Source organism: Pyxicephalus adspersus, chromosome 11, assembly GCF_032062135.1.
Source record: "Pyxicephalus adspersus chromosome 11, UCB_Pads_2.0, whole genome shotgun sequence".
Lineage (NCBI taxonomy): Eukaryota > Metazoa > Chordata > Amphibia > Anura > Pyxicephalidae > Pyxicephalus > Pyxicephalus adspersus.
The window spans coordinates 46752669-46765402 of record NC_092868.1 but is presented as its reverse complement, the minus strand read 5'-3'; the positions used below and the strand labels follow the sequence as shown (position 1 = coordinate 46765402).

The window sequence follows — 12734 nt, the reverse complement described above, 5'->3', positions numbered from 1 at the left end:
TGTAACTCTGCCCCAATTTTTCCAACTATTACAAATTATTTGGGCTGGGATTACTAACTACAATTACACCACATGTGAACTACATTTACCCTTTAGGAATGTTGGCATTAATGTTTTATATTGAAGCATGTGTTTAGTAGCGCTCTGCCTAGACTCCTAGTCTGCCTGACATGACTGTATCGAAACTAAGGGGCGCCTCCGCTAATAAGGGAGAGTTGGCAACCCCACCACTTAGTGTGAGTTACTTGGCATACCCAATATAAGAGAAAATAGGCCGTGTGCATCAATGTCTTGCTACATTTATTTGAAATAAAGTAACAGCTGCAGCCGTCCGCTTTCTGGGAAATCATAGGAAACAATATGCGAGGGTTGAGGGAAACCAGATCTGCTTTATACATCTAACATAAATCAGACACCATTGCACCTAGCCAGGGATTTATCAGTCGTCTAGCTGTCTGCTTAGCGAGGGCCTGCTAGCGCTTCAGCGCCAGTATAGCGGCTGGGCAGTAATCTGTAGGATGAGACTGCTCATGCTGAACACATATGTGAGAGAGTTCTGCCAGAGAGAGTTTTACTGACTCCACAGCAATGAATCCGATGGAGATTAAATGACAATTTTTCATGCAGCGAAGTACGGAGCTAGAGAAGAGAGGTGGAATAAGGTAATGTTTGGCCCTGGGTAAAAGTAAGATTTGGGTTTCCTCTTATGTTCTATGTATGCCAGAGAACAAGAAAAGAACAGACTTATTGAAAGTGAGGGGCAACTTTCAGCACCAAAATCTTTAAGTAGAAACACACTTGCTACTTTTGGCATTTGTGGAGCTCTGTAAGATTTCCCTTTGGTGGATTGTGTTATTTTAGCTGCCTTGAGCAAGGACATGAAGCACTATGTAAGCTCAGAGTCACTCCAAATGGGGCCCATATATAGCCGAGGACCCTTTCCTCACCTTTTTGGTACCAAATGCCAGTTGCACTTGAAACCATTTTTTTGGCATTCTGGTTGTTGTCAGGCTAAATCATGTGCTATTCCATTCTTGGTATCTTCAATGGCAAGATAACCTCACCAAAATTCCCAGTTCCATCCAACTGCTTCAACCATGAGTAAATTGTGGAAATATAAATTCTTTATACATTTTCTGCAACGTGGAACAAGTAACTGGCGCACTCAACCAGAAGAGAGTATCATGGTCTCGTTGGAAGAGCCAGAGAAACAAATCTTTTCAACAAAATCTAAAAGACAACACATGATTCAGGTTCATCAATATCCAAAACAAATTATCTGTATTGGTTACCCTTGACCCTAAATCTGGGGAAAATGGAAACAGTGTGCATGATGGGAAAATGCATAGGCAAAAGGTTACCTACAATAACCACTGCAAGTCAAAAGAGGAATAGATCCAACAGCTCTAGGTATAAAGCAGTCTTGACTTTTTCTGTAAAACATTAATCCTCAAACTGCAGATTGCAGGTCCGATTCAATTTTTGTTTTAACTGGCCTTCTGGGCATTACTAACACTAAGCAAAACAACTGGACAATTACTTCCATCGTCATTGACAGGGTAGTTTTCCTCCTATCACCAACAATATCAATATATATATAACAATAACTATCACCAACAATAATAAGGAATTACTACGACTGACATCACGAACATGATGAGTCACCATTTCTTTCTTACATGAACATTGGAACACTATTACTTCAACTGACACCACCTATGGGGAAACATTTGCCCTAATGACCCCCAATGATGGGGCACAATTCAACTTACTGACAGCACGTATGGGGCACAATTTATCCTAATGACACCAATGATGGGGCACAATTCATGCTACTGACACCAATGATAAGACACCTTTTCTTTCATTTATTCCAATATTGGGACAATGTTTCTTCAACTGGACCCCCTATGGGGCAAAGTTCTTCTAACTGATACCATAGAGGAGTCACCATTTCTTCAACTCACACCAATGATCGGGCACAATTGATTTTATTGACAGCAACTATGGGGTTGTTAGGAAATACGAGAGAGACAACAAGATGGGACTTTCACGTCAGTTATTTTCCATATTTTTTTTAAAACTTTATTACAATTTACTTCAATAAAAAATATCCATACAATTTTTTTTCCTTTTTCTTTACATTCTAAAAGTGCCAAGGTGACCTATTACATATGCTGAGATTGTCATTCTTATCCAACGCGTTTTGCAGACAGAGTCCCACTTCTTCAGGGATATGGCTCAATATATAGTATATCAGTACTATAACATAGTAAAAAACAATTACTATTCTTGCCATTATTCTTGATTTGAATACAAACAAGCATATGTATAAACCTTAACAGATCACTCAAATACCTACCAATAGAGTTAGTAATATAATGGATACATCTAGTCACCCAATGCAGATGCAGGGACAAGAGGAGAACAAACGGAGACCACAGTCCACAGACCAAGGAAATCCTAGATATTCTCCCCTGAATAATTCAAAAGCCAGTACCAATTGTGTACTCTTCCAAACAGAGTTTTATCGCAATTTATGCTTTTTCCATCCATCCAAAAGGGCCATAAGCCATAGGGTTAGAGGACCTGCACATATATGTATGTACATAAAGTCACAAATTAGCAGTTGTCCTCACCACAGCACCACAGAAGATCACCCCTATATCTACATAGATCTTTTTCATGTGCACGCCCCCCCCCCACCCCTCTACTCACTTGAAAAGCACTTACTTTCACCAATCAAAGCTGGAAAACTGAGAATAACTGCAGTGAAAGTCCCAGTCTCCCATTTCCTAACAATTGCTTGTAATTAGGGATGTTGACAGTGTTTAAAAGAAAGAATGGGATCCCACAATATAAAATAATAGCACCTATGGGGTACAATTTATCTCAATGACACCAATGATAGGGCACGATTCCTTCTTCTGACACCAATGATAAGGCACCATTTCTTTCCAGTATGCCAACATTGGAACAATATTTCTTCAACTGGCACCACTTATGGGCCAAAATTCCTCTAACTGATACCAAATAGGAGGCACCGTTTCTTCAACTGGCAGCAATTATGGAGTATAATTCATTCTACTGACACCACCTATCGACCACAATTTTTCCCAATGACACCAATGATGGTGAACAATTCCTTCTTCTGACACCAATGATGGGGCTGTATTCCTTCCTATTACACAAAGGTTGATATTGCTCCTGCCATTGACCCCAGCTGCAAGGTAGGGGTATACTTCATCTTACCACTGATACCAGAGAGATTCTTGACTCCCCCTGGCCACAATATGAAGGTCAGTGAACCAGGCCAATGTTTTGAAAGTTTTTGGAGGAATTTAATGTAAATTTTGAGCTTAGCCCTTGCCCTTTATTTCATAAGCCTCTTCATTAGTTTGTTATGCCACCCATGAAGAACTGATAGGGGTGTCAAAAGGATAGGAGAATTGTGTCATACACATGCTGTCATACACAAATACCAAGTTCTGTTTATGAGCTGTGTGTATTTCTAGATCTACTGATCTACTTTAAAACTCAAGCTATCCAAATTATTTCGAGATCCTTTAATATGTTGCATTACTTTGACTTATAATATAATAAATGAGAATAAAAAACAGCAACAGAGCTAAGGCTGATTTTTTTCCTCTCCACTCTTTTTAGATTTTAGGTTTGCACTTTAATCCCCTTTAATTAAACTGTGTGTCGATAAAGCATTTATTCTAATAGGACACAGGAAACGCTAAAAGGAGATTTTTGCTGTTGGTGATGTTGGTCTTTTGAAAGGTAAATCCCATGAAGTATTTTAATGCGGTCTGGGAAACAGAACATACATTGTTCGCTTTTTTGCTCGATTTCTGGAATTTGCACAAATTCAGAAGTAATCACATTCTTTCTCCGGATACTTGGTGTGAGCCGTACTGAACAAGCGCACATTGAGGGCTCTGAAAGGCTTATTTTATATAAAAGGCCAAAAAGTATTCTATCCCCAGACTTGTACAGTGACCTTGTTTTGGTTTGACATAAACTTTAAGCCTGGATTGAAGGTTATCTAAACCTGAAAATATAAATGTAAAATATTGCTAGGGAAGGGTTTTAGAAAAAATGGGGCATTGGGAAAATATGAATTGGGGGCCCCAAATGCACAGCATTGTAGCTCTCTGCATCTCTGCTATTCTGATCACCTTTACATTGTAGGTCCTACATGTACCACATCCCTGCACCTCTGCACCTGGGGAAGGTGGGGGACCTGGGCAGTTGCCCAGATTACCCAAACAATATATCAAGACTTATTATTGCATCTTATCAGTCCTTAGATATAGTTATTGAATTAAAATATACATGTCAGATATTAGCCACCCTGGACAAACAGTCCTGCTCGTCTTGGGCAAAAATCTGAGTTGTGTACAGTAGTCCTTGTAGTCGAGAGAATTGCCTAGGACAGGCAACCCTTATCGTCCCCACCACAAGGACGTCCCCCGAGGTCCCTGTGTATATATTTGCCCCTTGCCGTCACTTACAATAAAGCACCAGCAGATGATAGATAGATTTGCAACTAGATATGTTGATACATAAATAAAAATTTACAAAGATTTCCATCTAACCAAGAAACCGAATGGCATCCTTTAGATCAGACTATAGATCCTTGGCTAGGACAGACAACCCTCATCCTAAAATACTCGGACATGCAGCATTACTCATTTATATCTGCTAGGTGGCAATTATTGCTGGATGATCCAGGAAATAAAAAGTCTAATATTTCACAACAGCTGTAACCCTGAAGGCTAAAGGACAGTGGAAGCCATGCTGCTGCTTCTGATAGGAGTTTTCCTGTTGCTTTGTATTCTGTGCTTTATAATTGCTGTTTATGTTGAAAGCTCAAAAGCCGAATATCCACCAGGGATGGCATGCCAAGTTGAGCTTCGACAATTTCATAGGATTATGAGTGTTTTTTCAGTCCTGGTGAGTTACCTAATGCAATGTTTATGTATCAATCTGCAAAATACAGGTATTTTTGTTTTCGATGAATGGTGAAGCATTAAAAAGTCTCTATTTCTCATAGGCCTTGCTGGTGAGATACCTGGGTCTGCAAACATTCTGTGACCATTAGGAGGGTCTCATATTGCCCCAGTTGGACTTGTGTATTTATTTATTTTTATCTAGCTATTCTATGTATTTTACTATCACACTCTATTTCACAAAATAGCATGCAGTTGGGAACGCTTGATACTATGCTGCTCCTGAATAATTTAGATAAATATTTAAAAGTTCTACACTGGCATAGTGCCATGGTAATTGCAGGGCTAAGTTCATTTTTTTATCAAGGAGACCATCTGCATGGGGTTTGTGAGTCTTCTCTGTTTCCCTGGGGTTTCTTTTTGAGGTGCTTTATTAAGATGATGCCATCAATTTTACATTTGGCATTGGCGATTTTTCAGTTTATATGAAAAGAATTGTAACAGAACTAACACTAGGGTGCAGCTGAAAACAATTCCAGAAAGCTTTAGCTGTAATTATGGTAAAATAATCTAATTATTGTTGGCAGTAGTTTATAGGTGTGAGATAGTTTGTGGAGGAGCAGGTCTTGTCACCTGTTAAGCCCTATACACACATTAGAATAGATTAATGTTGTTGGAAACGATCTTTCCTGATCATTTCTTGCAACACTGAATGAGTGTCATACACACAACACTGTAATGTTCTATGGAGAAGAGAGAGGGGAGGATGAGTAAGTGGCATCCTGCTGCATCCTCCTTCCGATGATCTTTCCAGCTTGGCCATTCATTGATCTGCCAGTACGGAGTAATGTATGATGTCAAAGGATTGATGTACACATGCTCGAATTTCATATCCAACCATGTATGGCCAGTGTCAGCCAGTCACTAAAGAGCTAGAATGTGATCGGGCAACCTCCAATCATTTGCTTTAATGTTTTTCAACTAATATGGAATCTACCTACTTAGAAAATACTTTCCTTTGTCTTTGCACTCACACTTTAACTGTCCTGACAGCCCCCTGGTAGTAATATGGCCATTACTATGGTGTCCCCTCCACTGCCCATGACCTAAACAGCCTCCCTTATTCTGGCAAGGATTTCAAGGAGAAGACCTGGCTCATATTCATCATTTTAATTTATGCTCAAGGCAATCAGTACAGTTAGAGATTAAAGGTGGAACATAGTGCACAACTATCTCAGATGTCTTTGTGTGCTGTAGAATTAACAGTACCTGTCACTAAGGACACCTGAACCTAGCTTTGAGGACACTGAAGGGTTTGTTTCGACTAGTTTCATAAGTGTGCACACCATTAAAATAATACTTTGTTAAAACATTCAGTCTTGGGTAAAAGTCTATCAGCATAGCACATTTTGACAAAGCAATATTTGCCCACTTGTGCTTGCAAAAGTGCTCCAGATATGTAAGATTGCAAGGGTATATTTTGTGCACAGCCTTCATCAGGTAACCCTACAGATTTAATCTTAGATTTAGGTCTGGCTGGGTCATTCCAAAACATTAATTTTCTTTCTGGCGAAACCATTCTTTTGATGATTAGGATGTATGCTTGGGCTAATTGTCGTGTTAAAAAGTGAAATGTTAGACCAAAAGTGACTGGTCCTTATAACTGTTCATAATTCTCACCACGTTGACTAAAGCCCCAGTACTATCTGAAGATAAACATCCCCAAAACATGTTACCACCATCACCATGCTTCACTGTAGGGATGGTGTTCTTTTGGTGTTCACTTTTGGACCAAATCCTTCTACTTTCTGGTTTAACATTTACATTTTTTCTCCCCTGATTAGGGGCGCATTCTTGACAAGCTTGGAATTTGCTCGGAGACTGCTTATTTAAACCTTTTGGGAAAAATGTATGCAATAAAATCAGAAAACGATCCAGAGCTCTTCATCAAGAACATTACATTTGAAGGTGTGCCTGTGAGAGTTTACCAGCCCCGAGAATCTTCTGCCAGGAACAGAAAAGCCGTTATGTTCTTTCATGGAGGAGGGTTCATGTTTGGAGATAATGGTAAGCATAACGTAGCAAAAAGAACATTTTCATTGTCACCGATTGCTGGCTATCATTTATCTATGTTGGTCACAATATCTAATTGCTGCCCTTGTGCATTTCTAAACACTCCAAAGTTACTTCACAATGTGGTATACACTTGGCTATTACTTTGTTGCGTTAAGGTCTATGCTTTTCATCTATAGGCCTTTTTGTGGCTTTACAGGTCTTAGCTTTACAATCACTGTTCAAGATGGAAAAAGAAAAAAAAATATATTCTTGAATACAAAATTACATCTTTGTACCAGCTACCATTCTTTCTTTAATATCCTACTATGTTATGACAATCGAACACTGATCTTGGGTACTTGCAGTTTTTCCCATTTTCAAGACTCATGTCTACAACTCTGGTTAATTCATTCTTCCGTAGTGACTTTTTAGGACTTGGCTTTGTACAGATGTATAACCAGGCCAATAGCATTTGCTTCTTTTTCTTACAGAAAATACTCAGTTTTAAATCATCCATTCTTCACAATGTCATTACCATTTGCAGCTATAGCCTAAAACCCAGTGGTCCCCAACATTTTGGAGCTCGCCGACCACTAAATGCATAGACTCCGGACCAGGCATGTGCGGGGAGCCAAATTCCCCTGATGATGTCATGTCAGAACCCGCCCACTGTCCTATCGTAGGTCTGAACCTGTCCAAAGACACAACCTGCCCACCGCCCTGAGCTTGCAATGCGTATTGGAGATGTGGCCTGTGGCTCTGGCCCCCCAAAACAGGGTCCTTCTCCTGATTCTGCTTGGGGGTGTACCAGCCAGAGCTTTGGCCCACCTGTCAGATGGCTGTGGCCCACTAGTAGGCCATGGGCAGGGGGTTGGGGACCCCTGCTATAATCCCTTCATATTCTACTTTTTGTTGACTGCATGAAAAAGTGGATTGAACAGTACCTTGGATAATGGGTCCCCCTGATTTTCCAAAAGATTGTGTAATTTTCTTATCTTTGTAGTTTTGCCTAAGTGTTCCTCTAATAGAGTCCCTTGGTAATTCTCAACCTTTCTTGAAAACCTTGTTGTTCCCACTTTTTGTTTTTTGTCTTCTCTATAAGAGAAACTTCTCTTTTCTTTTATTCACTCATCACTGGTACCAGTGGCAGGAGAGGCAAGCATTTAACATCTTCTCTGCAAGAACGTTAATCATGTACACTTTCATTATTGCAGGTTAAGAGATCCAAATACTAATTTGCAAGGTCTTTCTTATTTCGTTCTTAGCAGTTACCTTTATTAAATGAACTGTTTTTTTTTTACTCTAAACCAGATAACGATGATGACAGATGAACCATCTCTACCTTATCTCAATGTCTTCATGTATTTTTTTCATGTAGGTATCTATGACAAACTTTGCCAACACATATCAAAGGAGGCTGGAGTTGTGGTGGTATCAGTTGGGTACGTGGTCTTGATTTTTCACTATTTTTTTCAATTGTTATTGAACCCAGTCATACACAAATACATGAATTAGTCTCTTTAGGGAAGTATGATTCACATCTATTAAGTAGCAGATATGTGGAGTTTCCCATTTAGGGAGTGCCTTAGGGTACAACCATTCCTCTGTAGAATGGAACCCAGCAGAATGGAATACGACAATCTTTTACTGATGGTCTCTGAAGTTGCAGAAAACAAAGTCAGAATCAAAATGCAATTAAAGGATTATATCCCCAAGTTCACCTGGAAAAACCTCAGACTGGACTCTCTGAAAAAGAGATATCTAAGGTGGCTTTTTATTATTATTACACAAGTCCATAGTCATGTCACTAACTGTCCCTCAAAGGAGCTCACAATCTAATGTCCCTACTATAGTCATATGTCATTAATGTAGTCTAGGATTAATTTAGGGGGAAGCCAATTAACCTAACTGCATGTTTTTGGGATGTGGGAGGAAACCGGAGTACCCAGAGGAAACCCACGCAGACACGAGGAGAACCTGCAAGCTCCATACAGATAGTGTCCTGGGTGGGATTCGAACCTAGGACCTAGCGCTGCAAAGGCCAAAGTGCTAACCCCTGAGCCACTGTGCTGCCCTTGTGCTTTTTACTTTCTTGCCCTTGTGACCCCCAGAGGATTATAGTAGACCTTTTAGTAATTTTACAAATCAACATGAATACATTTTAACATGTAAGCAATAGTATCATTTTTCAACACAACCCTACCTTTTGATATTTGAAGCCATTCTTGAGCTCCAATTAGTGACTGTCTAGGCTGGGAAGGTAATATAAATCCACTGCAGGGTGGAGGAAGTATTTCCTTGGTCCTCTCTGTCACAGTGATTAGAGTTTACCATCAATATGATTTTTTGCAAAGTTACAGACATTTATGAACACAGCTAAGAACTACACAGGCATCAGAATTATGGTGACATTTCTGATCCACCATCATCAACATCTAAAATGGTAAAGGCATTGTCAGGGAGAGTACTGCAATCTCAGAATGTAGATTAGTAGGTAATAAATACCTGAAAATGTTACACATGCATAAATTGACATAAAATAATTTCTGGGTTAATTTAAAGGGGTTTAAAGTTGAAATTAATGAATTATTTAACAACACAAATTGCATTTATATATTGGTAATTCTCTTTAGCGAGCAATCATGAGTCCTGACTTTTCTTTTAGGTATCGACTTGCACCAAAACACCAATACCCCGCAGCATTTGAAGATTGTTTGAATGCTACCATCCATCTCCTGAAGAATGCACAGGACTATGGTGTTGATCCCTCTTCTGTTATAATCTGTGGAGACAGCGCAGGTGGCCATCTAACAGCTGGTGTATCACAAGCTCTTGTCACTAGGACAGATATTCCCAAACCTTTGGCCCAGGTGCTCATATACCCCACTGTCCAAATGATTGACTTCAACTTACCATCTTACCAACAAAACCAATATGTTCCAATATTACGGGAACAAGCCCTGTTCTGCTTGCTACATTATGTAGCAGAAGGTGATCTATCTATCCTAAATAAATTTCAGAATGGTAGCCATGTTCCTCCTGATCTAAGACAAAAATTCTCTAAGTGGCTTAGTGCTGATAATATTCCAAATGAGTTCAAACTCAGGGGATACAAGCCACATGTGATGCCAGCCTTTGACAAAAACTTGTATGAAAAACTAAAACATGTTTTTGAACCTCCGTGCTCTCCATTGGTAGCTGAGGACTCTGTGTTTCGTCTGCTACCAAAATCTTATATTTTAACGTGTGAGTTTGATGTTCTCTGCGATGATGGAATACTTTACAAGAAACGCCTGGAAGACAATGGTGTGTCTGTCACTTGGCACCATGTTAAAGATGGCTTCCATGGAATCATCGGCTTCTCTGAACAGTGGGAGTGTGAATCCGGGAAACGGGCTTTGGAGAGCTTTGTTAGTTTTATAAGAGATGCCTGATGTATAATAGTGAGCATGATTGTGACTATCTGTATAATAAAATAGTAGGATGAACCAATAGAAAGAATGTTCCACATCTACTAACTATCCATTGTGTTTTTAAATACCATGATTCAGCACTAGGCAACCTAGGGACCTGTTAATGGTAATGCATTCGGTAGCCCTAACTATATCACTAATTTCTAGTTCTTTTCAACTAACTAGAACCTCATCTAGCCAATCAGAGAAGAGAAAAAGATATGAGGAGTATAATGTATTCTGTAATACAATTATTTCAATTAAATATATGTTGTTAAAATACCTGAATATATTCTTTTTATGGATGTCATTGAATCCCTCCTGATCATAACGAGAACAAGAGATCAATAAACATTGATTTTGAATTTACTTTTATATAAAACTATATGGAAGTAACTGGAGAACGAAAGCACAACAAAATACAGTTCAGAAACTCTGCTCAGTTTGCTCTCTCCACCGCATATTTTTGTTGCTTGCACAAGTGCATGCACTAAAGCTTCATTGGCTTCTAAAGTTGTTCTTCCCTTTCCCAACCTGAGAGTTGATGTACAAGGGTTGACATTTAGGTTGAGATTTAGGTTCGAGAAATACTTGAGAGGAAAAGTCGTACTAGTCTTGGAAGAAAATCACATCGGTTCCCCAATAATGTTGGCCATAGCAGATTGATGCTGGCTCATCCTCCCCCCTCCCCTGCTAATACAAAAAGGCACTATATGTACAGTGCTTGCTTATTCATCTGTTTCTGTTTTAACCATTTCCAGTGAAATATGAATGAGCAAGCAATGTACATACAGTGCCATTCTATTTTCACACAACCCTCTGATGTCCAATAGGTATCTGGGTATCTGTACAAGGCTTAAGAATGTTTGTGGAAGCTAAACCCCCCAAGGACTGGAGTTGAGAACCACTGATACTTATTAACTACTGGATTTGCAAACTCAGAAATTGCCTTGTAAATATAAAGGGGACCTCATCACTGAATAAAGCCTGTGTAGGTCTATGGCAGGGACCCAGCATGGAATCCCCGTACAGGCTGCCTGCAGCTAACTACATGGGTGGGGGGAGGCAGATATAAGACCAGTCATCCTGCACAAGGAGAGGGTATTACAGGCAGGGTGTTGCTTTATGCTGCATGATTGCACAGACCTTGTAGAAATACCCAAAATATACTGAGATTACAGTACGACTCCACATGTTCTTATATTTGTTTAAAATCTGCAAGATCTTTTTTATTGGGGATCAGTGTGGAACAAGAGATTGGGAATTTATAGATCGATTCCTAACAGGAACGTATGTTGATGTTCAAAACAGAGCTTGGAACATCAACATACCTAGCATCACCCCTGAGGAAGCCTAGATTGGGCGAAACGCGTCGGGTTAACAAAGCTGCGTCAGAAATACATATCTGTTATATGCTCTATGCATTATAAAATAGTTGGTCTCTGTCTAGCATAGGAGGTAAATGACCTCTAGATAGGAGGAAATACTCCTCTAATTTTTATTGTGGATGTTAACAAAAAGATTTGGGTAATTAACCTCTAAGGGTGAGGAGGTACTTGACAAATCTGTACTATTGATATTATTGTTTGTTGATTCACATTTATGAGAATGTACTATTGATTGTCGTTGAATACATTAAAAATTGTTGCCAAAGAAAACCCTGTCTTTAAACCACATTCATTCTAATACCTTATATTTGTTTAGCCTGGATTGCAGCTTTAGGGAAATATACAACTGAAATATTAATATTTTTTCATTATCTGCAGCTTTAATGACTATGCTTGAAACTGATCCATCATCAGGTCACTGTTTAGACATACTGCTAATAAACAAGTTGTTCAAAAATGATTTTTTAGGAATGCTGATGAGCATATTGGACAACCTGTCAAAATCTTGGTATTATCTTTTATCCTGCCAATATTTTTCCTGTATTGTATAAACATAACTTTCAGGTATTGTTGGTGATAGCATGGTAATTTATGGTTACCAGAGTTCATGTGAACCAGCAGTGCCCACTTATAAACCAAAGAAGTGATAATGGGGAAAGTTTATTTTTTTTCTGATGAAAACATTAAAGAATGTTTAACTTGAAAATAATATACATCAGTGCACCAGTTCTTCGAAAAAAATACACATTTCAAAGTGGACCTTTGGGCAGTCATAGTAGATCAGTAACCGTTTCTATCACACCAAGCAACCTTTAGATCTGACCATAGAGCCTTCCCTAGATCAGACAACAGCAATACTTATTCACAGCTGCTAGGTGACG

At 39.2% G+C, this 12734-nt stretch overlaps 1 protein-coding gene across 1 annotated transcript; it reads left to right on the top strand.

The window, feature by feature from the left end:
• The first annotated feature begins 4782 nt into the window (after positions 1-4782).
• LOC140340985 (arylacetamide deacetylase-like 4) lies at positions 4783-12113 on the top strand. The gene is made up of 4 exons (XM_072426469.1): positions 4783-4962; positions 6803-7025; positions 8392-8455; positions 9679-12113. The coding sequence occupies exons 1-4, from the start codon at positions 4804-4806 to the stop codon at positions 10445-10447; spliced, it is 1215 nt and encodes a 404-aa protein (XP_072282570.1). The 5' UTR covers positions 4783-4803; the 3' UTR covers positions 10448-12113.
• The last annotated feature ends 621 nt before the right edge of the window (positions 12114-12734 follow it).